Below are 27,998 nucleotides of genomic sequence, written 5' to 3' on the forward strand. Positions count from 1 at the left end.
TCATCCACAACCAAACGGTCGTGGTATCGCTCATAGATGTGGTCGTTATGCAGGGTACCGAATTGTCCATCCCCATGTACGGGGCCAAAAATTCTTCGGAGGATTTTTCTCTTGGACACATCCAAGAGTTCGCAATTTTTTTTTTTGTTAGAAAACTAGTCTCCGAAGAATACATAAGGACAGGCAAGATCATAGTCTTGTATCTGTCTTGAGCATCAGAATAGGATTAGGACGAGACAAGCCCCAAACTCAACTTGAACTTCCCGGACCTCTGATCAACACCGCTTGCCAACGTCCTTGAAAAAAACCGAAGATAAGCGTTTTGCCGATGAAAAAAACTCACGGATAGCTGCTTTGTAACTTTGCAAGTTCTTTCCGCAAGCAACGTGTTAAAGAAAAAATAAGCCCTAAACGGGCTCCAGTATGTGACTTAGTCAACCTGAAACAGTAGTCAAACTGCAGTCAGCTTAGCTTTATCTACTAGACAAGTTGTTAAGTTTAACGCATGGTACAAATTAGTCAGCATAAAATCTAAATGCAATGGAAAAACCGTTAAATCCAATTTGCATAATCTACAGACTATAAGCTATTTTTTAAAATGTTGAAATCCTAATCGAACTAAATTATTGGACCTATCCAATTACCATCTTGGAAATACTTGACTTCAGCAATGAATTTAGTTTCTCCTCCTGGAGAGCCAACATGAACTCTTGCCTCATTGTCTTATCATTGCTTTATCATTTTGAATCTAATACTATGTTTCCCATCTTCCGTAAATCATTTCTATTTGGCTTTACCAGTCCCCCGCATCTAGACAACAGTCAATATTCCAATAAATCAAACTAATTCCAACCATGTAACTACTTTGGGGAATCCGATAACTAAATTCCCAGCTTCATCAACACCTACATGGCCAAGTTAATAAGGTGGTTAGAAAAGCAAAGATTTGCTTGAAATAGCATTCACCCACCTTTGCTGAATTGAAATTCAAACTGGGAGCGTTCAACCAGGCTCCTATTGATTTTGTAGTGTTCTAAGTACAGGCAAACATGGACGTGTATTTGCCAATGAAGCCATACATATGTACTCACTTCCCAATTACAAATTCAATGCTCATAAAATATAAACATTGCAGTTCAATGTAAAGGCACAAGGCACAACGTACGTACATATATAGCCTGAGCTTGCCGTTCCTCTTTCAAAGTTAGGGACGTGGCCTTCCACTCCACGTATTATGGCCACATAAAGTGCATGGCTCGGAGCAGAATTTACCATATCGACAGGTGTGTCGCTATCCGGAAGAAGGGTGTAATTTACATTTCAATACAATTCAAACGGAACGTGTCGTACCAATAACATAGGTAGCCGAACATGGCAAAAAAAGTTGTTGAGATTGATTTCATTTTCAGGGCGTTGTAAGGAAGGAATCCCTATTGAAATCGAGGCACTGTTTGTCCCTCTGTCCGACTGTCACATACATTTCACTCGAAAACACGTAAATCTGTTTGGTCACGAAATTTATTGGGAGTATGAGAGTTATCAGATCCTTCATTCTTGTATATAGGAAATCAAGTTATTTTCGGGTGAATTTAAAATGAGGGCACCACAAGATATGGTACCTGATGATGAGCTTTAAGGTTTACCTGTTTGAGAAGAGTTGTTAATACTTTCTTACTCCAGCTCAGCTTTCACATGAATGCTTCAGTGCTGAGAGAGTTTCGTTTTCAAAAACTATCCTCCTGAGCAATTTAGAGTGAATAATCACCCTCAGAAACCCATTTTACCCCATCAATTGTTGCTCTAATAACAACTATTAGATTCTCTGAAATATCCCTCGTGTATCCAGCACTCTAGAGGCGCTCTTCGTTAACGGCATTGAAAGGGTGTTGAGGTCGTCAGAACAAAAAAATCCTGAGCAGAAATCAGTCCGGCTTTTGTTGATCAGGCTTTTGTCATGTTTTTTCATGAAGCTATTATCCTACAAAATCGTTCCTTTTTTTTCAGGAATTCTCGACAGTCAAGTATCTTTTCCATGCCCGAAGAAAGCTGTCAAGTTCCCAAGGTTTCAAAATGAGTAGATAAACAATTCCTACAAAAACTGGAGGGGTTGCAAGAATCAGCTCTGTGGCGAAATTACCAAGCCCGATGACTTAAATGCTTTAATAGCCAAAATGATTCCGTTTTTGTTAAGAAAAGACTACAAACCTTTCACCCATTATTATTTAATCGACTGAGAGTCGGCTGGTTTTCGCTCCGGATCATCCTGCGTTGACCACATCATCAAGCCTGCGGATCATTTTGGAACAGTGCGCGAAATTTAGATCTTCGCTGCACCTGTTCTTCAAGGTGGATTTCGAGGAAGCTTTCGATAGCGTGAACAGGGAGTCTATCTGGAGTGCCCTACGCAGTAGGGGCATTCTGAAGAAACTAATAGTTATTATCAGAGCAACATATGATGGCGCAAAATTTCATGTGTTGCACCAAGGTAAAATCTCATAGGATTTTAATTTCGAAAGCGGAGTCCGCCAGGGTTGCAACATGTCTCCGATATTATGTCTTCTTGTTATTGGTGACGTTCTTCATGCTGCCCTGTCCGGAGGACGTGGAAAAATTCAATGGACGATGTCATCTTTCCTCAAAAAGCTCGACTACGCTGATGACATCTATTTGCCCTCTCACGGGGTCATGGGTCTTTGGCAAATGGCTCTGGATTTGGCAGAAAGAGAGAGATAAGTAGATTTGGACTGAAGATAAACACCAATAAAATCAAGATTCTGAGTCTGACGGGTCATCGCACTCTTCTTATCTGCATTAATGCGCAGAGCATCGAAGACATCGATCAATTTGTACATCCAGGAAGCATGGTTTCTGCGGACGGCGGCACCAAATTAAATGTTGCCCAATGCATTAATAGCACTGGATCTAGGAAATGAAGTTATCTCAAAAGATCAAGTTGAGACTGTTCTGTGCTAATGTTCTTTCTGTGTTGCTATATGGGAGCAGCACATGATAAGTGAACTCCAATGTTACTCAAAAGATTCAACTTTTCGTCGATACCTGACACTATCTCAAACGAAGAACACGGTCGGTGCACAGGATAGCACTCGTATGCGATGTGATCGGAAGACAGAAGTGTCAGTAGATAGGTCAGACATTAAGGAGGGGCGACAATCGCATTGCGGAATTCACTCTCCTAAGATGGCCGACCAGTTGGTCGCAGAACATCGAGTGTCCCGGAAGATGGTGGAAGAGTTGAAGCGGATTTGAGGTAACCGCGAACGATGGCGTGTAGATGTGGTTGACGCGCTATACCCCACCAAAGGGGAAAAGCAACCATAAAAACATTTTTCCATTTGCATATAGTAGCGCTTATAAAATTTGAAAATATTTCTTGATATTTTCAAATTCCAATTGTGCCGTTCATTTGAGTTCACTTTATATGACGTCATACACGTCTTAGGGTGCAATAAATTTATGTCAAGTGCGAAATTTTGACCTTCCATAACTTGTTTATAATAGTTGGATTTTATTTCCAAAATTATGTATTACTTACAATTGTGAAAAAATTTGTACTTCTGGGACAAACTTACGGGGATTGACGGGAAAAACGACAAAAATGAGCGATAGAAAAAAAGATGGAAATGATTATCCTGAAGAGTCGATTTCATTGGTTGCTGGATAGGGATGCTCTCACATAATACACCAAAAGTTGTTTTGAAGTTGCTTTGATTCCGGTTCAGTGATGGGATTAAAGTAGAAACTATGATTAGTAACCAATTTAATAAAAATTAGAAAGAAACGATCAATATTGTGGATATCTGAAAAACTCCTCCGCAAATGCTCATTTTAACGAAAGAAAAAACTATTTAAAGATGAAACCGCAAATCATATGTCCTGGCCCAAAACGGGAGGGGCTCCGTGGACTAAAAACAGTAGTAGAAAGTCTCTCTCCAACTCAAGGATTAATTCGGTGAAAAATGGCATATTTTTGAGATTTTTTTGCGGGTACTGCTTACTTATTTAACAAACTTCCATATAATAACGAAACATTTGAAAAATAATTCCCGAAATTTCTATTACAAAAAATTTTAAATTGTACAAGTGACAGCGAATCTATGGGGGCACTTCAGGAAATAATTGTTTTGGAGTGTACACAATATCTCGCAACAGAATCATCTGAAACACAAAAATCAAAATGCCTTTGTTAAAGGAGATGCGTTTCGAGGTAAATTTTGAAATGTGTCGTAGCAAGTTTCAAAAGGTAATTCTCTTTAACAGAAATTATATGACCATATCATCCCTCCACGCCTCTCTCGCAATTTTCACATGATTTATGCAACCCCGTATCGATCGTAGATATCCTCATTTCGGATGTGATCATGGTGTATTAAGCCACTTGTCCAACACAATATCTTCGTCTCCATTACGGCAAGACGCAGTTCATTGTCCTTCATAGTCGGTCAACTGTCAGAACCATAAATGGCGACAGGACTAACGATATTGCGATAAATTTTAAATTTGAGACGTTTGTCGATACGCGCTAATACGTAATCCCAGGTATTTAAATCGCTCAGTACTGAGCAAATCACTCGCACTGACAGTGATAGTGCCTGTTTCATTGGTATCGGCGGTCAAAAATTCGGTTTAGTTTAGTTTAGTAGAACAAAGAGGACTGGTGAGAGAGCACTTCCTTAATAAACACCGACGAAGCGGCTTTGATATGCCCGCTACCCTTCGAACTTTACTTTTCGGATCATGGTTGAGCAATGTAACCCACTCCACGAGTTGTTTTGGTACTAGGTGTTGCCGCAAAGTATACCAGATGAGTTCGCGTTGCATAAGTTCAAACGTTTTTTGTTTAGATCTAGAAATACAATGTAAAGAGGGCGATGCTTCCCACGGTGTTTCTTCGTGACTAACCGCGCAGCATGTATTAAGAATAGTACTTGCTATTCTTAGAGTTTTTTTGTGATGCCTTGTCTCCTGTCACAATGTTTTTTTTTCTTAAAATAAATAACACCATTCGAAGCTATAATTTTGTCCTGTAAATGAATTTGAAACACGGTGAAATTTTTTCAACAGCGATCAACGGTTATTGTTCTGCCGGTAGGCATAAAGTTGCATAACATTCCCAAAGAAAAGTTCTTGGCGGCAGATAATGTTCGTTTAAACTTCCGGGGCTTCAAGAATTCAGATGTTACCACGACATTTTTCCCTAGCTTCGGGTGCTTCATCGCCAAAGACAGCTGAATACAAAAATTCCTTACGTCGTCCTGCATAGCGCTCAAGGTATTCGCGGACCACTTCAACATGTTATCATTAATTGGTTTTGGGCAATCGTTTTGGGGATACACCTTATGATAATGCATGCGCTGTGTAAAAAATCTTCCAACCGCACTGTTGCTAAGGGATTCCTCCACATAGCTTCAGTTTTTGCGCCTTATACCTTGCTCGTCACCCACTTTCACATGTTTCTGACATCAATACGTTATGTCCGTAGGGATCGGGAAGCTGAGAAATGTCAATAAAGTGTACTCTTGGCGCTCACTGCTTATATCTCAGCTGGTGGGAGAAGATAACTATCCAGCCAAGACTGGATTTTGCTGCAAACCATCATTGCTGGAAATTCTAAATAGTGAAACCAAACCAACCACCAGTGTTGTAGAAGCGTTCCTCGCGGCTTGGAGGTCTTATTTAACGATTTGAATAAAATTTTACACACTAACGAGAATTCACTTGCTAAGATTGGTCTGATCATCGAAGTCGATGGTAAACGACCAAAAGGCAGGCCGAAACGACGGTGGCTTGATACTCTGGATGGGGATTTAAAAGCCTCGAGATTGCATCCAGTTCAGGCATTTGATAGAGCCAAGTGGCGAAACCGATCACGACGAGCCGACCCCGCTTGTGAACGAAACAAAGGTTGAAGAAAAAGAAAAAGATAAAATTTCACACATATTTTGAGTTGCAAAAAAAAGATGCCTCAAAGGTCTTATAGATTGAAGTATCTCGTAGAGCATTTCCATGACAACGTTGGGCTTTATTTAATTCAATAAACTTAAACCCTTCTTCAAGAATTAAATTAGCACTTATCAATCAACGATTACTATATTGGGAACAGCAGGCGAACACCACTACAAAAGTTTATATTCATCATTTCTTGAAAGATTCAGTGAATCTTAACACGCCAAACCGTTCATAATTTGCGACACTCAATTGATATCATCCAATCAGTTCAAATAAATTAGCCATTGCTTGATGAGGATACTCCCTACCGATTTGGTAACCGCGAGAAAAAAATCAATTCCTTTCACGACTATAAGAATATAGCGAATTCCTTGGGAAAACGCCATCAAATGTCTCCAGTCGTGGGAAGATGGCACTTGGAGAAATGTATGAATATTTTTTACTAATGGTCTAGGCAAAATACAAGTAGCATAATATACTAAATGTGAGGAAAGGGCATCAGATGCAATTCTTTGTGTTGAGAAAAACTATTGGAAGGATTAGAGTATTCTGTCTTCAAAAGTGTCGAAGTTCGAATTAAACTGAAAATTAATTCACTTTCATTTCGTCAAACAACTTGAAATATCATAAATTCAACACTGCAAACTCCTTGTTGTTCAGCGATGATAATTGTGACGGTAACGACGTGATTTGAAAAAAATCAACTGTATTTTTCAACAAGTCAGCCTTAGTGATATATGCCGTACAACGTTGATGATATAAGGCAGTCGAAAGGCCTTACCGATCGTGTGTGTGTGTGTGTCGATTTCTACATTCCTGAACGGTTTTTGAAGAAATGAAAAGGCTGCTCCACGCCCTCAATACAACTGACGCTGGTCAATTATCCAGGCTGCTGCCCTTAGGATCGCATACACTTAAGCCTGAACGACCGTTGTATATTGTCCCAAGGGAAAAGCCCACTTCTCGGTTTTATTCGAGAGATAGAGTCCTGCTCCAAAACCCTCTTCTATTTTTGAGCCGTGGGTGTAGAAGACGTCAGTATATCCTAACACGCATTCTTTTGGTTCGTCCCTGTTTTCTCTTCGTTTCAAGTTAACCTCATATCTTCTACCAAACAGATGTATCGAGATTCAAGAATCAGCAGGCATTGCGAAAACTGGATTAAGTTCTTCCAATAACTCGTCCAATACTCTGTGTCTCCCACGTCCATTGTTTCCCCAAAGATATAATCGAATTAGCCTATTAGCTGCTCTCTTGCAGTGCTCTGAATGAACAAATCCAAAGAATGTAAAGTAATGCATGCGTGCTGCAATATGGCTAGTTTACAGCGACCAGTTTTTTGTTTCACCTTAACACACACACTGCGGATGCATAAGCGCACATCGGCCTAATAATAGCGACATATATCCACATTACTACCTGAGGCCTAAGTCCCCATATCGAGGCAAAGGTACGCCTACACAGCCCATAAGCTGTAAGAGCTCGTTTCATCTTTATCTCTGCATGTTTGTTCCAAAGAAGCGTCTTGTCTAGAATCATCATCATCAACGGCACAACAACCGGTATCCGGTCTAGGCCTGCCTTAATAAGGAACTCCAGACATCCCGGTTTTGCGCCGAGGTCCACCAATTCGATATCCCTAAAAGCTGTCTGGCGTCCTGACCTACGCCATCGCTCCATCTTAGGCAGGGTCTGCCTCGTCTTCTTTTTCTACCATAGATATTGCCCTTATAGACTTTCCGGGTGGGATCATCCTCATCCATACGGATTAAGTGACCCGCCCACCGTAACCTATTGAGCCGGATTTTATCCACAACCGGACGGTCATGGTATCGCTCATAGATTTCGTCATTGTGTAGGCTACGGAATCGTCCATCCTCATGTAGGGGGCCAAAAATTCTTCGGAGGATTCTTCTCTCTTGTCTAGAATAACTCCCAGATATTTCTCTTCCTTGGAAAGATCGAAACATCCTCGAAAAATATTTCTTACAAGTTGCTTTGTGTAGTCTATACTCTCCTTTAGCATAGCTGGGTAGATGCCATCCATGTCAGATGTTTTAAAGTGTTCAAATGATAATATAGAAGTTATCGCTTTTTCGTTGATAACAACCGTTCTTGTGTCTCAATTCCCCTTGCAATACCTTCGTGTAGAAAGATTTGCATAAACCGCTAATTTTCTTACTTCCACTTTTGAGACCTATTCTGGTGGGTGGTGTACTTCCCAGAGAGTCTGTATAGACTCAGCTCTGGAGTTCGTGAAAGTACCTTACGGTTTTCCAAGAGAGTCCAACTTGGCTGAATCATCCTTATTAACGATTCTGCACAAGATGGAAGTCTCCCTTTCTCGTTCCAGGGTACACAGTATGCTCTAAAGGAGTTTGGTTTCGAACATTTTACGAACCTCTTATATTCCTGTGAGTTCTGAAGTTTAACGAGTCTTCATCCGTATTGCTTTCGCAAGCACAGTTTAGAAGTCGTCTGGTTGATTTTCTGAGTCTTTGCAGTTCTCGGTTCCATCATGGAACCGTTTTATCGCTTTGGCCTCGGGAAATAGGGCAAGCCTCTTCAAAGTACTCAAAAAGTGCGCAATTCAGAGTTTCCGATTGCTCCTTAGTCGCCTAGCGAGCTCAACTTTGTCGCCAAGAAGTTCATTGAAGTTGTCCAATCCATTTTCCTAGAATTCTGCCTTTGTATTAAAGACTGTTCGCCTGCAATAGTCACACTAAATTTAAGAGTGAGACTTCATCTAGCACTCATCAGTCTCGAATCAACTCTAGCAACTTTGCAGTGCAGATTGTTAGGTCAATTAATTCGCTTCTTCTTGACCTCACGAAAACCAGTTGAAATGATAAAACCAAACAGCGTCTCTCCTCTAGAATTGCATTCGCTACTACCCCAACAAATATACTGAGCGTTCGCTTCACAATCTATTAAGAGTTCAAGGTCACTTAATTCTGCATACACTACTAGATCCTTTAGTTCTTGCGTCGGCGGAGGACACAAAGAATCTCCTCTTACTATTAACAAGGTTCTAGGAACAGAATTGTCTCAGCTTGGTTGCTTCTAAAGATTTTGATATTAGAGCACAGGCCCTCCGTCTCGAGTATCTCTCATCGAAGAAGACCCTAGTTCCCTTTACTGATCCAATACCACAGATTTTGTTAAAACGAACCCATGACTCTTGAATCAGAAATATATAGGGACAGTCCTGCAACTTTGCCAACCTTGATACCAGTAAATAGGAAGAGACTTTGGCATGCTGCAGGTTAACTTGACTAACTCTTATGTTTGTAGACTTAAGTGTAGTCTAATATGAAAACTGTCGCTAACTGAAAAGTGTGCTGTATTCAGTGTGGATCTCACCGCGGTTATCAGTTTTTCCTCACCTTCTACCGAAAGTTCCGCTTTCTTGCATCAGATTTGTCTGGATATCGCCACACTTGGTGTAGCGACGCCTATGTCCTCAGTCCTAAGGAACTTCGCCTTCTTTCGCAGTGCCTTCCGTAGTCATCGACTGGGAGTCAGTGAACCTCACGGTGTCCGAGCTGCATGGATCTGTTTCCACATACCGGAATTAGACCAGTTGCGTCTACATCTCCAGCTTCCTTTTCTTCCGCTTTTCCCGACAGAGGCGGAGGAGACGGTGGTGACAAGCAAGCCTGTAATACCTTTTCCTTTGCTGTTGAAGTTTCTTTCCTTCGAACCTTCTTCTTCCGTTTTTTTTTGGAAGAGGTAGGCAATAGTGTCACCGACAGGCCGGTTGTAGTCCAGTTCCTCTCATTAATGGAGTTGCTGTACTATCCTTTCCGGCTAACTACGCGTAGCGACCGGGCGCATGTTTTCTACTGATGTGGAGAGCCTGTCTTCCCCAGATTTCTCCATGGCGAAACGTGAATCTGGTGAGACTTCCAAAAATAGTACAACCAGGCTTTGTGAATGCTTGTGGTCTATTTTGTTCGTGTTCCCAGTACCTCTAAGTTCAACCAAATGCACAACATATTTTTAGAATGAAGATCTTGCTTGAATCTAAACTTTCCTGTATCTTCTGAGACTACTCACATATATTATAATATTTCTTATCTGGCGTCACAACAGAATTGTGATAGGTGGTAATGGTAAATGTCTGTCAAGTGAGCACCACTGTAATTATAATATTTCAGCAGAAATGCCTCAATTAGGTCGCCTTGTTAATTGCCAACCATTTCTATTTAACTTTCTTAAAACAAAATATTTATTCATCCAAAGTCAAGCATTTTCGTTCCAGGTAATTCTTCATAACACTTAAATTTTTCACCTTGCTGAATTAGCTCCTTTCCTGCATAGAAATTCTACTTGACACACTTCCAGAAAAAAGAAATATCTTACAAATTTCAGCCCTATTTATTTAATCGTCGAAATATTTTCAACCCCAAAAAATTCATTTCGAGTCCCTCTTCAAATTTACCCTTCAAAACTTGCATCAGATATGCTTTGTATAGTATATAATCGCCTTCATAGATATTTTGAAAAATAAAGAATCTTGAAAAGTGGAGCCGAGAGGGTTCAATTCAAGATATTTCCTACACTTTAGTGAAGAGGAAATAAATTTATAGACGACGTTGCCCTCCCGTTGAGATTGATATCATTTTTCCTGCCTATATCTTTTTCTTTTGTCGGTGCGCGAAGAAAAAAGTACAATCAAATAATCAGGACTATAGACGGAGAAGTGCAAAAGAAGAGAAATTGCCAAGATTTATCAAATCACTTGTTGCTTTTCTTCTTCCGTGATGATGGTTTCCCATTTCTCAAGGTAGATAGGGGGCGCCTAATATTTGAGCTATTCAGTCAAGGTTGAACGACGCTGCTATCGTTTCAAATTGAGGTAATTCTCACAGTCATTTTCATATCCTTCTGAGTTTTCGGCATATTGAAATGAAATGTAGCAGGAAATTAACCTGCAGATAAAGATGATATTCACGCGAATACTAAATTGCTTACGCAGTTTGTCTGAATTAGATTTTATCTCAATAAAAAACGGTTAGGATGCAAAAGAAGCATATATTTGACGACATTATTTGGGCCTTCCTATATTGAGGATCCCAACGGTGAACTATTCCAAACTCCCAACACATTCTTATCCATTCAATTTATCCCTTTTTAATATTTACATGCCCCATCAAAAACTGAAGAGAATTTATCACCACAGTACTCTCCCTGGTTGAAATTCAATAATCCTGTCCCTCGTTTAGGAAACAACAACCCTCCAATAGCATGTATCCCGTTTTGATGTCTTTTTCTCAACAAAAAAAGCACAAGGGTGCATTTGAATTATTATCGACTGATTGACAGTCATAAATTTCTGACCACATCGTTCTTTATTTGACAACTTTCCCTTAAAATTGCATGTTAGGAAGGAGCGCACTTCTTGACATGGTCGATCGTAAATCATGTTTTTATTTTATTGACTAACATTATATTGCTCCCCGCTTTTTCCTGTGCACATTTATCTTTAATAAGAAATTGCGGAGCGATAAGCATTGGAATCTTCAAGCAAGGGGGACGACGAAGACGAAATGAGAGCTTAATTGGGAAAGCAATGCATTACAGTTTTGTACACAATCAAGGAAATGGCTATGGATTTCCTATTCCCTTCAATTATTCTCATTCTGACAAATTCTCTGGGTAATAAAAATATCTAATTATTTTTACCAAATCTTAGTCACGAACCAGCAACCATGTATTCATGGAGATATAATCACGAAATCATATGAATTTGGAGCCTCTAATAAATTGGTATTGCAGTTTTGTATACTTGTTGCTATAACAAAGTGGAAGGAACTTGCTTTATAAATAAAAAAAATGGCTGCAATATATGTAACAAATACTAATTGGAAACATTCTTCTATTATCTTTCCAGCAACTGAAATTCGTTGCCAAGAGAAATCCAAGGGAGGCTTGAGCTACGAAGTCATTTTAGCTGAACCGGCACCAAATGCAACACTGCCAAAACGTCCAACAACTCCCGGTAAAAATGTATCGGTCGAAGAAATTGAACAAAAACTTAAAGCTGCCGAAGAGCGTAGAGTCGTGCGTATTAATTTTCATTTAATTTATTTATAAATAACATTGGAGCCATTTTAATTCATAAAATAAATTAATTTGTGTTTTTTTAGTCGTTAGAAGCTAAGAAAATGGCCGAATTATCGGCTAAAATGGCTAAAATAGAGGAAGCATCACGTAAGAAGGATGAACTCAACAACGAATTTATCACGCAAACTAAGGAAGCTTTGGAAACAAAGATGGAACAGTATGAGGGTAAACGTGAAGCTATTATTAGTGATTTAAAGGAAAAACTAAAGGTGAGTTGGATTGTTAATAAAGATACAACTTTTATGAGTTTTTTAATTATTTTTCATTTGTTATTTCTTAAGACAATGCAAGTTTAAAATTAGCGAAAAAAAACTATTTATAATCACAAACAAAAAAATAAAAATAAAACCCCCATGAAACTCTAACTAAGGGGCCAACCGCAACAACCGAGCTGAACGCAAATACAACAGGGATTCTCCCGAAGTATGTGCATTCAGGGACTATCCCCGTTCCCATGGTACCAGTATAACCCTGGTAAGGTTTCGTGGTAATATAGGTCCGAGGTCGAAACGTGGATTGCTACCCACGATGGAGCATAAAACCTGGGAAACGCCTGCTGAATCAACACCAACAGCTCTACTACCAAACCCTATCTCCACCTCCACGTGGTGACCGCTGGGAGCTCTTTCTTAACAAAAAGCTGCAGTTGGAAAAGGATGAAGACGAATCTCCCGCGCCTAAAAAGGGGAAAAATTGTAACAACTGGTCAGGTTGGTGTTGGGTAGGGCTGACAACCCTACACTTGTTACGAAGCCACAATAGGAGCCTCGGTCTGGACGGATAACACAACGACGAACACGGCAAGAACAAAGGAATAACGATTTGCGCATTTTCTCATGGAACGTGCGCTCCCTGTACAGAGATGGAGCTGCCAAGCAACCAACTGATACCCTGTCCCAATATGAGGCTGATGTAACAGCGTTACAAGAGATACGATAGACAGGGATCGGTTTCCTGGAGAAGAGCCGCTACACCATATATTATAGCGCCCATCCAGTAAACCATGTGCTCGGAGTAGGTTTCTTAGTCAGCCAAAAAATAAAACCTGCTGTTATCGGCTTTGACAATATAAGCGAACGGCTATGCACTCTGCGCTTGCGAGGCAAATTTATAAATTTAAGCTTCATTAATGTTCACGCCCCTACAGAGGAGACTGCAGAGTCAGAGAAGGATACCTTCTACGAGGCAGTAGAACGAACCCTTGAAGCCTGTCCCAGGTATGACATCAAAATCATACTTGGGGATTTTAACAGCTAAGTAGGGATGAAGCCCGTACTCAGGCGATACGTTGGCTCCTATAGCTTACATCAAAATACAAATGATAACGCACTGCGGATTATTCAATTAGCAGTGTCACACGAAATGGTTGTAGGAAGTACCTGGTTTGCGCGGAAAACGGTCCACAAACATACGTGGGCCTCTCCAGACGGGACCACTTTCAACCAAATTGACCATGTGTTGATTGAACGCCGCCACCTCTGAGCCTTGATGAATGTCAGAACATATAGGGGGGTCAATATAGACTCGGATCACTATCTCGTTGGCATGGTGCTCCGAGCTCGAATAACAACACCACCCAGAATCACCTCTGACAATCAGGCGAGAGTTAACACTGAAGCCATCCACAACACAGCCTTCCGCAACACCTATAAGAGGGAAATGGACGCCGCAATAACTGCAGCCAACAGAGATCCTTGGGATGAAGCATCAACAAATGATCTTTACAATCACCCGAAGAACGTTATCATAAATACGACTACAAACATACTTGGCCTCAGTCGCAAAAAGAGTCGGAACGGCTGGTTTGACGATAAATGTAAGCTAACAACGGAACGGAAGAATGCCGCATATCAACCGATATTGCATCCTCAAAGACGCGGGCACGCGCGGATACTTATCACGAACTCCGGCGAGCGGAGGAGCGACTTCACAGACGGAAAGAGAAAGCCTGGGAGAACCAACAGGTCTATGAACTCGAAAAGTACAGAGAGCAACCGCACCGGGCGCGTAAGTTTTACCAACAAGTCAGCAGGATGGAGCCTTACATACCTCGATATTCATCCTGCCGAGACAAAGAGGGAAATCTGATTTCCGACATATTGGAGCGATGGGTTGAGTACTTTGATGAACTACTGAACTACCAGAAGATCGGCAAGTTGACGGTGCCACCAACTGAAGACGACGGACAAGTACTGTCACCACCAAGTATAGAAGAAACAGTCCGTGCAATTCATCGGCTTAAAAATCAGAAAAAATCAAAAATCGCCAGGAGCCGATGGAATTACAGCCGAATTGGTTAAACATGGAGGCGATCAGTTACATCAAGTGGTTCATCAATTTGTGCTCTAGGTATGGGACAGCGAATCAGTACCTGACGACTGGCAACGAGGCATTATCTGTCTCATACATAAAAAGGGAGATATCACACAGTGCAGCAATTATAGAGGTATCACGTTGCTGAGAACCATCTATAAGATATTCTCCGCTATCTTCCTAGGCCGGATAGCTCCATACGCTTAGAACAATATTGGCCCATACCAAAGAGGCAAGAGGTACGATCCTTTTTAAGTCCACCCAACTACTGGCCTATGCTGACGATATCGACATCATGGGAAGAACCACCCGAGACGTACAAACTGCCTTCATCCAGATCGAGCAGGCGGCGCGAGATCTTGGGCTGCACATCAATGAAGGCAAGATTAAGAATATGGTGGCAACGCCAGCACCAAGAAACAACCAACCAACAACATCAAACCACACTGGTCAAACGGGAAGAATAAACATAGGAGACTGCAACTTTGAAATCGTTGAAAATTTCTCCTATCTAGGGTCGAAAATCAAAACCGATAACAGCTACGATGATGAAATCCGCGCACGGTTGTTGGCAGCCAACAGAGCTTACAAAAACTGTTCCGCTCGAAACGTCTTCCCATAGGGGCAAAGCTCTTACGGTACAAGACAATGATCTTGCCAGTCGTAATGTATTCCTCGAAGACTTGGGTTCTTAGCAAAAAAAATTCTGAACTCTTGGCCTCGTTCGAGAGAAGAATCCTCCGAAGAATTTCTGGCCCCCTACATGAGGATGGACGAGCGAAATCTATGAGCGATACCATCACCGTCAAGTTGTGGATAAAATCCGGCTCAATAGGTTACGGTGGGCGAGTCACTTAATTCGTATGGATGAGAATGATCCAGCCCGGAAAGTCTAGAAGGGCAATATCTATGGTAGGAAAAGAAAACGAGGCAGACCCTGCCTGAGATGGAGCGATGGCGTAGGTTAGGACGCCAGACAGCTTTTAGAGATATCGAATTGGTGGACCTCGGCGCAAAACCGGGATGTCTGGAGTTTCTTATTAAGGCAGGCCTAGACCGGATACCGGTTGTTGCGCCGTTGATGATGATGATGATGATGATGATCAGCCTTAGTCCATTAATTTTCGACCTACTTTCACTTGCGACTCTGCGTTTTCCATATGACTTCTCCATTCGACGTTTGAAGACTTTTCTTCTGCAGCCGCGTAATATAAGACAAGTTAATGAAGGCCCGGTGGAAATTCCACCTCTCCTCAGTGAACTCACACAGTTTCTTAATAAATTTTCGGGATATATACATTCCTAAGTGGCCACTTCACCATAGGCAACACGCCTACCAGAAAGGTAAATCCACGGAAACAGCACTCCATGAACTTACGACAAAAATTGAAAAGGCGATGTTCGAAAAAGAATACGCCTTAGGCGCACTCACGGACGTCAAAGGTGCCGCAGAATTGAACCGCAGCTAATCAGTTGAATCCTTCACATGCTAGAGTGGAGAAAAATCCACATATTGGTCGGCCAGAAGTCTATTGAAGAAGGATTTCTCAGGGGCTCCCCACAGGGAGGGGTTCTCTCTCCACTATTATAGCTCTTGATGATGAATACCCTGCTATGACTCCTTGAGGACAAAAAAGTCTTCGCGACTACCTAGCCGTAATAATTACTGGCAAGTTTGCGGACACAGTATGTGACCGCTTGAATGCAACTCTGCATGAAATCCACAGTTGGTGCCTCCGCAATGGACTCACGGTGAACGCTAGGAAGACTGGACTAGTTATGTTCACTAGGAACGTCAGGTGGGGCAGCTATAGAAGGGACGGAAATTCAGCTGGCACAAACAGTCAACTACTTAGGAGTACATTTCGACTCCAAGTTAACGTGAAAGCACCATATCCAGGAACAATATCAAAAATCCTGCAGATTCCTTTGGTGCTGTAGGAATTCGATAGGTAAGACCTGGGAACTTTCACCAAAACGGATATACTGGATGTATACATCCCTAATAAAACCCATTTTGATGTACGCATGCATCGTCTGGTGGCCAAGACTGAACTTTGCTAACAGCAGGAAGCTGCTAATGCAGATTCAGAGACTTGGTTGCCTAAGTATTATTGGAGCAATGAGTACTACGCCGACTGCGGCACTTGAAGCTATCCTTCACTTGGAGGTGAAACGGAGAGCAGCCAACGACGCATATAGGCTCGATACCATTGGGGCGTGGAAAGGCGGCAAATCACACGGTCATCGTCTATCTAGGAATTCCTTGACAAACATCCAGTAGCCCTGATGCCGACCGATCATATGGTTTCCAGATTCGTCTTTGAAAAGACATACTCTGTCGTAATCCCCGAAAGAGAAGAATAGTCAACAAAGGGCCATGAGTCTTTTCAGATTACAGGTTTAATAATCTTTACCGATGGGTCAGTCATGGAGGGTGGATCGGGCGCAGGGGTGTTCTCGGGAAATCCGATTATAGAATTGGCCCGACCCCTCGAAAAAATGACGACCATATTCCAGGCGGAGATATTGCCATTTCATTGACAAAGATGAAGGGCCGCACTATTCGAATCTGTTCCGACAGTCAGGCGGCATTATCAGCAGTAAATAGCTACGACATATCAAGCCAGTTGGTATGGAGTTGTCATCAGGTGCTGCTGAAACTTGGCCGACTGAACGAAACTTTCCTGATGTGGATGTCGGGGCACTCTAACATCGCTGGTAATGAGGAGGCTGACAGACTGGTTCGCCGAAGGTCTGGATCCACAATGGTGGGGCCAGAACCAGCTCTTGGAATCCAACCGTCTACTGTCAAGTCTACTCTGGAGGGTAAAATTCCAAGGATTCACGCAGCAGAGTGGAGAAATTTGGACTCTTGTCGGCAGGCGAAAATCTTTGCGAAAGATCCTAGGGCCACTAGTAGGGCTTTTAACGGAACACTGCTCCTTAAACTACCATATGGAAAAGATTGGGGTAGGGGTTTCAGCTATGTGCAACCAATGTGAGGAGGAGGCGGCCCTGCACTTGTTATGTAACTGCCCGGTATCCTCAGATCTCATAAGAAGACACCTTGGCAAGGTGCCCTTCAATGAAGAATCTACACACTCTCTGCCTCTGGAGAATGTTCTCAGATTCGCTGAAGCCTGCAAACACCGTAGGCGGGAAGTACAATGGGCCTAACATTGGCCTGAGTGCTCGGAGCTGCGGCTCCCCCCAGTATACTAAACTAAACTTACGAATTCTCGCAATGGTAGAAACGATGCTCTGGTTTGTTTCCTTCCAAAAAGGATCCGGTGTGAATCTCACTTCGATTCCATCCATTCCATCATCTCTTAAACGATAAAAGAACTTTCTCCTCCATATTTGAGTTATTTTTCTGGTTATGAATTTTTATCCAATATGAATCACAGGAAATTTAAATTAAACTTCCAATTTGCTTTTGCTCTTTGTGAAGTTCGGGAGCATTATTAAATCTCAATTTCCTATTTTCCTTTCAGATTCATTCACAGGAAATCGAGAAGACACGAACAACATTGGAGCAACAAAAAACCATAGAACGTGTGGCCATTGAGGAAAAATTGAAAACTGCCCAATCATTACGTGATGATAACATCAAGAAAATGTTGGAACGCCTAAAGGAACATGTAAGTGACAAGTCCTTGCAAATCAGATTTAGTTTTCCCATGTGATTAGACGAAGCGTTCAATGTAAATTCATCCATAGTTGTTACCTACAAACATAATCAGAAAGTTAAAACGTTACATTACGAGTTAATTGTTCATGCCAAAAGTATAAATTTAAAAAAGGAATTTCGTTAGTGTATTTTCTATATTTTGGCTTTTTTCAAAATTGTTCATACATAAATATTGTTATTGGCCATTTGTTGACATTAGCTGAATATTTTGGTTATTGTTTTGTTAAATTTTGAATTGAAATCAGCTCAACGAACACAAGGACACTGTATCTCGCTCAGTTATCTGATGTACATACAATTGAAAGTTTGTACACAAAACCGTGTGAATACGAGATGAAATTCATGGAGGAAATATTCGTATCATGAAATTCTTTTGTTGTTTCATGTCCTATTTGAGTCCCGATTTGAAATATTCATTCATTTTCCATAAGTCTTATCCATTCCCTACAAAATATTCTATTGAATGACGTTTTTATGATACGATTATTATATGATTGTATAATGTATATATAGAACACAGTAAAAATCGCCGAAATAAAAAATCACATCGATACACTGGAGAATCAAAAAGTCGAGGAAACAACGCGCATTATTGAGAACAAATTGTACACAGCCGAACAGAATCGTGAGAAGGAAATACAAAAGAAATTAGAGAATATTCGAAAACATGTAGGTTATACCTGAATATACTTTTCTACCAACTTGGTTTAAGGTGCAAATTATGCTGGTTCATTTTCAGTTTCTTTTCCTCATTTCCACAATTTGTATTCATCTTTATGTTAGTTACATTTCAGTTTGAATTTATGTTGCGAGTGGAGATTTATGTAGTAGTTGCCAGAAGCGGGTTAGAATGGAATACGTATTGGCATTTTTACCAAATTTCTAACAATTTTACCACATATTCAATTAAACGAAAAAACAATTCAACTTAGATGCACCCTGCAGGCTCTGGGAAAAATCTTCTTAACACAAATGATTAGAAATTTATAAAAATGGTTAGAAATGGTACTTTTACGTATTCCATTCCAGTTCGCAATATGTTGGGAGCTTTCGGCTTGTGGGTCGCACTTCAGCAGCATCATTAGCTTAATTTTCACATACTTTGTAATATATGCGACCATTTAGGATAAGTTTTGTCATGTTTTATAGTCCTTTTTAGTTTAGGTGAACTTTTTATTATTTTTGTCAAAGTAGAATATTCCTATTTATGTATAAGCCATTTACATATCTATGGTGAAAGCGGTGCGAACTTATGTTTGCAAGTAAATAATAAAAATTGACTCGCATCGAGATAGAAGATGGGCTTCAATCATATATTTTGCATGCTAGATAGAATACTGCGCCTTAGCTCGACGATATTAGCCATTCTTTAGCTGATTAGAGCCTTCTTTATGTTTTATGAATATTAATATTACAGATTACACCAGTTAAAGGCACAAACAAAATTCATGATTTTTTGCGGATATGCACCACTGCATTCTCAATGCAAACTGCAGCATATGCAATGATCCCTGCTCCATAAAGTTGAAGAGGTGCAGGGTAAGCAATAGGAATATTTCGTCGGTTGCGTTCTAGCAATTTTAGATAATGCTTTAGTTTATTTCATCTTGTCATTCGTTTTCTTATGCATACCTTAAATCTCCGGAACGTAATCGAAATCAATAAATGCATTCATTTATAAATTGGGAGAAAAATATGAAATATTCACGGAAAATCAATAGCGCACAGATTAATTCAGCCTCAGAGGGTGCAGCTGAAGCTACCAAGATCGATCGGAAATCGATAACATACCTGTGCATAGTGCATCGACGCCAATATCGTATAAATGAGATAACCCAAAGCCTTTAAGGCGGAACCACATATTATGCATTGGTCATTTTCGACTTTTTCGTAATAAGTTTTGTGTAAACATATGTGGTAATCACTGTGTTTTAAATGTTGGAAAATCCCCTCATCTCAACAAAGAAATTCCCGACATTTAGTCGCATGTTTCGCAATTTTAAATCGCCTAACGGCTGAGAGAGGCAATTGAAATGTTTACAATGCATAAACTTCAAGTTTTAATCCTTGATCCGCTCGTGGTGCGACTTAAGATCAATCGAGGGATTAAATAATCTACTCTTCAAGTTAAAAAGTGGAATCAGTCTGTAGTCTGCCATGCAGGGGACACAAAACAGCCTCATCGAATGTTATACAATTAAGAATCGTGGTAAAGTGTCTCTCTCTTCAGCTCTTTATCAACAGGGATGAAAAGCTTTCCGTTAATATCCCTTACAGGCGACCACTTGCGTTCCGACCCCAGCCATTAAACGCGCTCGTAATTTCTTCCGTTCATCGATCCGCCTTTACGTTTTTGCAGACAGCCAGGGTTTATAAGTGCTATTGGAACTTCATGTGCACCACAGACAGAGACATTTCTGATGGTGGTACTCCAGTGCTCATCAGTATCCTGGGACGGTTTGTTTAAAGCATGTCTCGCTTGCGCAAGAAGAAAATTTTCCCATCACTAAACAACAACCAGATCGCAGAGAGAGAATTCCGGAAGCCGAAGCTCTGTTTCGCTCCGAGCAGTTGCAGAAGCGACACATAAGCGAAGGTAAACGACCATCAGATGACGGTCTCTGTCCAGTTAACATCTCTTTTGTTACGAACCTACGTTTTGCCTGATTAGAAGTTCAAAGCTGATCAGTTGAAACCCAACTGATCTTATGGCAGACTCTGTGATCGAACAGTGTGCCGCCAATGACAATGCAGTAAAAATTGCAAAAATCTACAAACCTTTCATCGTTGTTTTTACGCTTATCAATACCGCATGTCCGTGAGCTGCATATAAGTGCTTATAGAACGCACGCTAGTGGACAAGATTATCGAATTGTGATGCTCCTCAATCTCAACCCGAAATTTTACAGGCAAGATACTGTCAGAAATTACCTCCCAGGCCAAGAGAGCACGCCTTGCGGTAATCGCGAGCAGCAGTCCAACACGGGATGTAGCAAACATCATTATAACCGGCATCGTGTCTAGCCTGTCTTAGAAAGACGCTTCCGGTTTTATGCTTAAATTCACCAATTCAATATTCCTAAAGCTATCTGATACCCTGACCTACGCAATCGCTTCACCGGAGACAGGGTCTGCCATGTCTCTTTTCCTACCATAGATCCTTACACATGTGCCCACCGCAACCTATTGAGCCGGATTTTATTTAAAAACATCCGCGGTATCACTCATTGATTTCTCCGTTATGTTGGTATGAAGTAGTTCATTCTCCTGTAGGTGACCAAAAATTCTTCAGATGATTCTCCTCTGGAATGCGGCTAAAAAATTTTTTTTTTCTTGCTTAGAAACTAAGTCTCCGACGAATACATGAGGACTGGCGAGAAGATTGTCTTTCACAGTAAGAACTTTGACACTATGGTGAGACGTTTCGAGCGGAACAGTTTTTGAAAGCTGAAATAGGCTCTGTTGGCTGCCAACAACCATGCGTGGATTTCATCGTCGGAGCTGTTATCGGTTGTGCTATGCAGCATTCTTCCGTCCCAAAGTAAGATGGTGGGCCTCTAGAGAGTACTCCTCTCCCTCTTATCAGACTTATGGCAATGTGCTTTCATATTCTGGAAAAGCAAGTGGTAGCAGACGTGAATCTAGTGTGGGTAGCTTCTGACGGCTACCGCAAGGCGCACTCTCTTGGCCTGGGAGCCGGTTTTTGACAGACTTCTAACTGCACGATTTCGTTGTTTCGTGTTGGATTCCCGCAACAGTGCGTCGTCGGACTACCAACTAAACGTCTCCCCATCGTCAGAGAGCTGGAACCGTTTGTCACATTAATTTAGGTTAACCCCCGAATGCTTCCGCCTTGCGGAGCCTTCAAATCAGGGAATTCATTTCACCAACGGGAGAGGAGAAAAAAAAAGGGAACTATCAGTTCAAGGAAACCCCTGACATCCGGCTCCTCCATCGGTCAGGCTCTATCTTCTTTACAACGAGAAAGACCCGAACGTAATACATAACACGGTTCTTCTTGTCAGCGCTCCTCAGCATCTCCTCAACAATGTTGTCTGGAGGGAGATCCCCTGTATTTAAATAGAGCTTCTGGCGAATCCCATTCCAGCTTCCACAAGAAAAAAAGGTCCACAACTCTATTGCAAAACACACAATCCAGAAATCGTGCCTTTCCAATCTTGTGCAGGTAAGACTGAAAACCTCCATGCCCACTTAAAAACTGGGTAAGGAAATATTCAGCCTCACCATGCTTCCGATTCTGCTACGCACCTAAGTTGCCAATGAGCCCTGCAGTCTATCTGCCTCTAATTTCATTTCGCCAAGAGAGTTGCCACTCATTTATGGTGCGTTGCCACCTCCCTTGGCTCGTCTTCCTTGCGCTTGTATATGGCTTTACATTCTTTAACAAGAAGACGCGCACCAGGGATCATTCTGGCGATCACCATTACGGCCGGTTCAGAAACAGTGCGGTATGCAGACGCCACCCGCAAAGTTCCCCGCCTCTGTTCTGGCGCGCGACGCTTACGATATACTTCCTTGCCAAATGCGTCAGCCTATACTTCTGAGCTGTAGAGCAGGAGAGACTGCGTTGAACTCATTAGGAGCCGTCGCCTGCTAGACATAGGACCTTCAATTTTTGCCATTAGCCCACTTAACCCTAAAGCTCCAGCTGCAGCCTTGTTCGCTGCTGCTTTGATTTGTTCAAAAAACCTCATCTTTGATTGAAGAGTCAGTCCAAGGTATTTTACCGTTGGTTTTGACTCAATTATCGACTAGCCAAACGATATGCAGGAATTCACTTTTTAGTCAGGATGACTACTTCGGTGTTTTCTCGGTGCAAGGTTGAAACCATGGGCAATCATCCATCCGCTTAGCCATCGCATCAATATGCCAAGTTTACTTTGGGCCTATTCGACAGTTTTTCGGTTTTGTAGTTTCTGAGAATGGCTCCGTTAAAGAAATGATCAGTTTGCACCGCCCCCCCCCCCCACTCCCCGCCTTTTTAAAAAATCTCAAAACTAAGATCGGCTTCGAGACCTTTCATTTTATACCCCACATGACTATATTTGGTGAAAAAAAATTTGACACCTCCCTTTTACATGTATGGGGACCCCCCCTAAATCTCAACGTAGGAGAATATTACTCACTGCATGTCTGGGGATCCACAGGTCCCACTTTTTCACCAAATTTCGTGTCAATCGGTATAGCCGTTTCTGAGAAAAGTGCCTGTGACACACAGATAGACATTGAACCGATTTTAATAAGGTTTTGTTTGAAAAAAGCCACACATTTTGTGTGTGACATTTGGAGCGCGGATATCGCAAAGATAATAGCTAAAATAATCCTGAACGACCTCAAAGAATAATATGATCGACAGAGCGCAGATCCTGGTTTCCGCTCCGGGTTGCTCTAAACCTACATTTTTTTGCGAGCAGTCTCCCGCAACACAAATTGTGTCAGTTAGTCTTGACTTGCCGAGCTTCTCAAGTAAACTCCCCACTCTGTCCAACATACCGAGGAGAGGTTACGCTGGGGGCGCCTCGAGGCCGCCTTTGCCTTTCCTTATCAGCACGAGGCTCGCAATTTTTCAACGGAAGGGAAAAATGCCCGCTGTGAAACATGCGTTGGACGCGCTAAGTAGCCAGTTTGGCTTATGCTTACAAATTTCAGCACTTCGCTGGGAAAACCATCTGGTCCCAGTGCTTTTTGTCCTCGAAAAGCGAAACGGCCGCTTCCCGTTCCTTCGTAGTGAAAAGTAGGCACTCCTTAGTACTCCCCCTCTCATCGGGAACATCAGCTCGAATGAATTGGACAGGAAAAAATGTCTGCACGATTTCTTCCATCTTCACTTATTCCATGGAGCAGCGTGATCGATGAGCACCGAATTTTTCAGTAACCAACTTATACCCAAAGGCCCATGGATTCCTGTTAATGTATGTGTGCTTTTGGCTGTTGATTTCAAGAAAAAGTTCCGTTTTCGCTCTATTGCATTCTGTGGATTTAAGAGTTACCTCATCTTGCTGCCTTGTCTAAAGCAGTTCCTTCATAAACTTGCATTTGCAGCCGCCTACTAATATATAGGTGGCTTGCCGTGACAAAGTCTCCTTTGTAATACATCCTCCGCGGATGTAGTGCATGTTGCGGTGATAAAGCTCCTTCTTGAGCTCACTAACGATTCAGTAACAATTCTTCTACCGTTGTCCGGGTCTTGTGACTCGTTTGCCCCTTTTTGAGAGAGATTCGGAAATTTGCTAACGCCGATTTTCTCAACGTTCTATTTAGTACGCAATTTACCCGATGTCAAAACAATGAGAGGAGCCAGCCGTTGACACTTCGAATGCTAGGAAATCTTCTAGTACCCTCCATTGTTGCAACACTGACACTAAGGACTATGTAGCAAAAGTTACTTCAGGGATAGTGAGTTTCATCTGGTTGAATGATTTGTTTATACTATGCCCCATTCATTCAAAGTTTCTCCTTCACTTATAACTCTTCTTTCTGTGTTTCGATTTTCATCCAAGACGCCAAGTCTATTCCGAAAAGCGAACGTTCGGTGTGAAGTAAACGCTGGACATGGAATGAAGGTGACTTCGCACAGCAAATCCAAACAAAGTTACCTCCTCGAGCTTGGCCCCGCACTCGCAACTTTATCATATATCTCGCCCAGATGACAGTAGTCCCAATTATGTCGTCATACCACGATGGTGAAACTCCCTATCTTGATACTTTTCAGCATTTTTTTCTTGCACCATCTGCGTCATCAAATCGTGAGCAGTTACACTCCTATGCATGTCTGTTTGCAGGACGTGGATCATGGTGCTTAAGATAATAATTGATATCTTAGTTATGCAAATGTTATAAGCACAATTTAACCACCGAATGGTAGTCCTATGCTATCGAAGGCCGGTTAGTTGTCATAAAAAGAACTTGTCTGCCTAAGAGCATCAACAAGGGAATGGTTCAGGGATGAAGTAAAATACCTGTGGCCGACGAACGAAGAATCCATAACCATACAAAGGCATAAAACCTGCAATAGCTATTCAATTGTAATTAGAAATTAAAAGTTGAAAACAAATCGCAACTCTGAAATCTAAAGCGAGGTTTTCTTCATCTCTAATATTGAACTCATTCAAATGGTTGCCCAATTCCTATTTGAAACATGCGGAGATTTTTTGTATGTCAAAAACGAAAAATAATGAATAATAATGTCTGCCGAGTCGTTTTACTCTAGATGTAGAAATTCATCAAATGAAGGAAACATAAAAATCTGAATCATTATTCAATTCCATTCCACTTGCCTTGATCTATCTTTTTCATGCTTATTTCATGTGGTATTATCCAGTTATTAAAGACGATTCTGGATAGGAGTACGCCTGTTATTATATTATCTTTATTTTATTAAGCTCGAATGTTTAGCCTCTTTCATCGTAATTTGTGGTCGATATTTAGAGTGTATGGGAATGTTGCAAGCCCAGTAGAAGTTGTTTTTCTTTGCTTTTCAATCTCCTCTCAGAATATGTCGTAACCTTAATAGAACGTAGCACAATTTACTCACGTCTTTAATTATTTGCAGGAAAAGCGTGCAGAAATGGTTCGTCAGAATAAAGCAGCATTGACCACCGGAAACGAAGGAGAAAGTGAGAGTCCAATTACTGCTTAATCTGGTTAAAAACTATACACCGCTAATTATAAAATAATAAAAAATAATGGAAACATCTGAGATCTAACAAATATTAAGAAAATACAAAACCTATTATTACAATTCGACATATTAACGTTTAATAAACAGAAGAACAACAACCAACACGAGAAAAATATTGTAATTTGCCACAATTAAGGATATTATTATGAGTTAAGAACTTCTTCTGCTTCTTTCATTACAACAGATATTCATTTCATTTCTTTTAACTAAAATTTATTATATATTTTTAAATTAGTCTTAGTCATTAAAACAAAATGAACACAAAATAAATTGTTTTCCAAATATACGCCACTGTAGTGAAAAGTTGTTTTCTCTTAATTGCATTAATTCAATTTTCAACTTTAACAAAGAAGAAATGACTTGATTTCCGAGCTTGATTGAGAATTACACACATGCATTCATTCATTCACACATTTGTTGATCTTTCTCGTTCGATTTTGCATTAAAACATACAAATCTTAGAATCCTTTTGATTGACAATTGCTAAATTGATTGTATGAAAATCTGCTTGTCTAAATCTTATACACTCCGAAGGCGAAAGCAAGAGAAAATGACGCTTTTCAAGCAACACAAACAGCAACAAAAGACTTTGAAAGATCTAAACTAAAAATCACCGTAACCTTCTACATTCGCGTACAAGTGTGAAATGTTTAGTGATCTGAAACCGTTTGTTTGGAGTTACGATAGATATTTTGGGTTCAACTTAATGGAGAGAATATTTACCTAACATAACAAATTTATATCGAAAAATATTAACTTGAGAGACTACTTAACTGTATTATCGAAGGAGAAAATCCACATGCTATAATCAAAACCCGCTCATTTTAAACGCTTCAAGAGAAATTTCTTTTCAAACTATAACGCCTCTATATATCCCCTTGGAAGGAAGAAGACAGAAGCTAAATAATAATTCACATCATTCGACGAAATGAGAATCGTTTAAGACAATTAACACAATTTATATATATTCTATATGAAACGATTATTTCTGTTTAATCAATCAGCACTGAAAGGAGCATGAAATCTGCCCAAATTTTCGTGGGCGTGTGTCTCTTACGATTCACCAGTGAATCTGCCTCAGTGCATTGATTTTTGGATTTAAGCAAAAAAGCTAGAAAATTTAAGAAAAAAATATAACACAAAAGATAACATTCGAAAGCGAGAAGCAGCTAACATTGATTGGAAATGGGAGTGGGAGTAACACAACTGAGATGATGATTATATATAGTTCTTAGGAAGTAAGTTTTATTATTTTTTACAAGGTGAAAATGAAACAAGAAAATGATAAATCTGAGAAAAGAGAATATTTAAGTGTACTTCTTGTTCGTTTTCCTTTACAAAATGTCGATGTCTTTTTTATTAATATAATTTCTGTAGTAAAACTTACTAAAATTATATAAAACAAAAGAAATGTGTATTATGCTTTGAATATGCTGAATAATATAAAAAATATACATATAAAAAATATTTTGCATTGTTTTTCTTTATTTCTTAGACCTTCCGCAGTGTGGGAAGTAGAAATAAGTAGGATGAAATAAGAAACCATTCAACTGAAACATACCAATGAACTTCATTTACGGCCATTATCCTTGAAAATGCATATTGCAAAAATTAAGTTGAAAACAAGAATTATACATTTTATTTAAGGCAATGTGACACACACAACTTTTCCAACAATCTTTCAATGCCGGTCTGTCCCTTTTTTTTGAGGAGTTGGAAATCTTCAAAAGACACTGGTGTATCCACCACTTTTTACCCACTTAAACTACCCTGACTCCCTCCCTGCACCGCGGAACCACCCTAAGGTATTACATCACGGGGTGGAGTCAGCTCATTCTAGCTGAATCATCTTTCTTCTATACGCGGGTTACGGGATCGCGCTTTTCTCCTCTCCTCTGCCTTTCGCAGTTTGCGATCATGGAGTTGACCGCATCCCAATTCTCTTGTTGTGCTACCATTTTCGGCACCAGATTTTCTAGTACCAGCACCTCTCCTAGAGCCTCCTCTAGATTCCTCCTTTTTTCCGCAAATTTCGGACGGTAGAAGAATACATGCTCTGGGCCCTCTGGAACTCCGTCACAATTTGGACAATCGAGTGAGGTCTCTAATTTAAACCTGTGGCGATATCCTCCGTGCCCCGTGAGAAACTGAGTAAGATTATAATTAATCTCACCGTGTCGTCGTTCCAACCAC

General features: G+C 40.8%; 1 protein-coding gene across 4 annotated transcripts in view; it reads left to right on the forward strand.

The window, feature by feature from the left end:
- Nucleotides 1-27,082, forward strand: part of LOC119651033 (stathmin-1-A) — a 198,097-nt gene extending 171,015 nt beyond the window's left edge. For 3 of the 4 annotated variants that reach the window (XM_038054348.1, XM_038054347.1, XM_038054349.1), the window contains 5 exons: nucleotides 11,864-12,033; nucleotides 12,120-12,305; nucleotides 17,907-18,053; nucleotides 18,617-18,772; nucleotides 25,677-27,082. In XM_038054348.1, coding sequence (XP_037910276.1) covers nucleotides 11,864-12,033; nucleotides 12,120-12,305; nucleotides 17,907-18,053; nucleotides 18,617-18,772; nucleotides 25,677-25,763 — 746 coding nt within the window. In that variant the 3' untranslated portion in view covers nucleotides 25,764-27,082. The remainder of the gene's footprint in view (nucleotides 1-11,863; nucleotides 12,034-12,119; nucleotides 12,306-17,906; nucleotides 18,054-18,616; nucleotides 18,773-25,676) is intronic. The other variant, XM_038054350.1, reaches the window with a different exon arrangement.
- The last annotated feature ends 916 nt before the right edge of the window (nucleotides 27,083-27,998 follow it).

This window comes from Hermetia illucens, chromosome 3 (assembly GCF_905115235.1).
Source record: "Hermetia illucens chromosome 3, iHerIll2.2.curated.20191125, whole genome shotgun sequence".
Taxonomy (NCBI): Eukaryota; Metazoa; Arthropoda; class Insecta; order Diptera; family Stratiomyidae; genus Hermetia; species Hermetia illucens.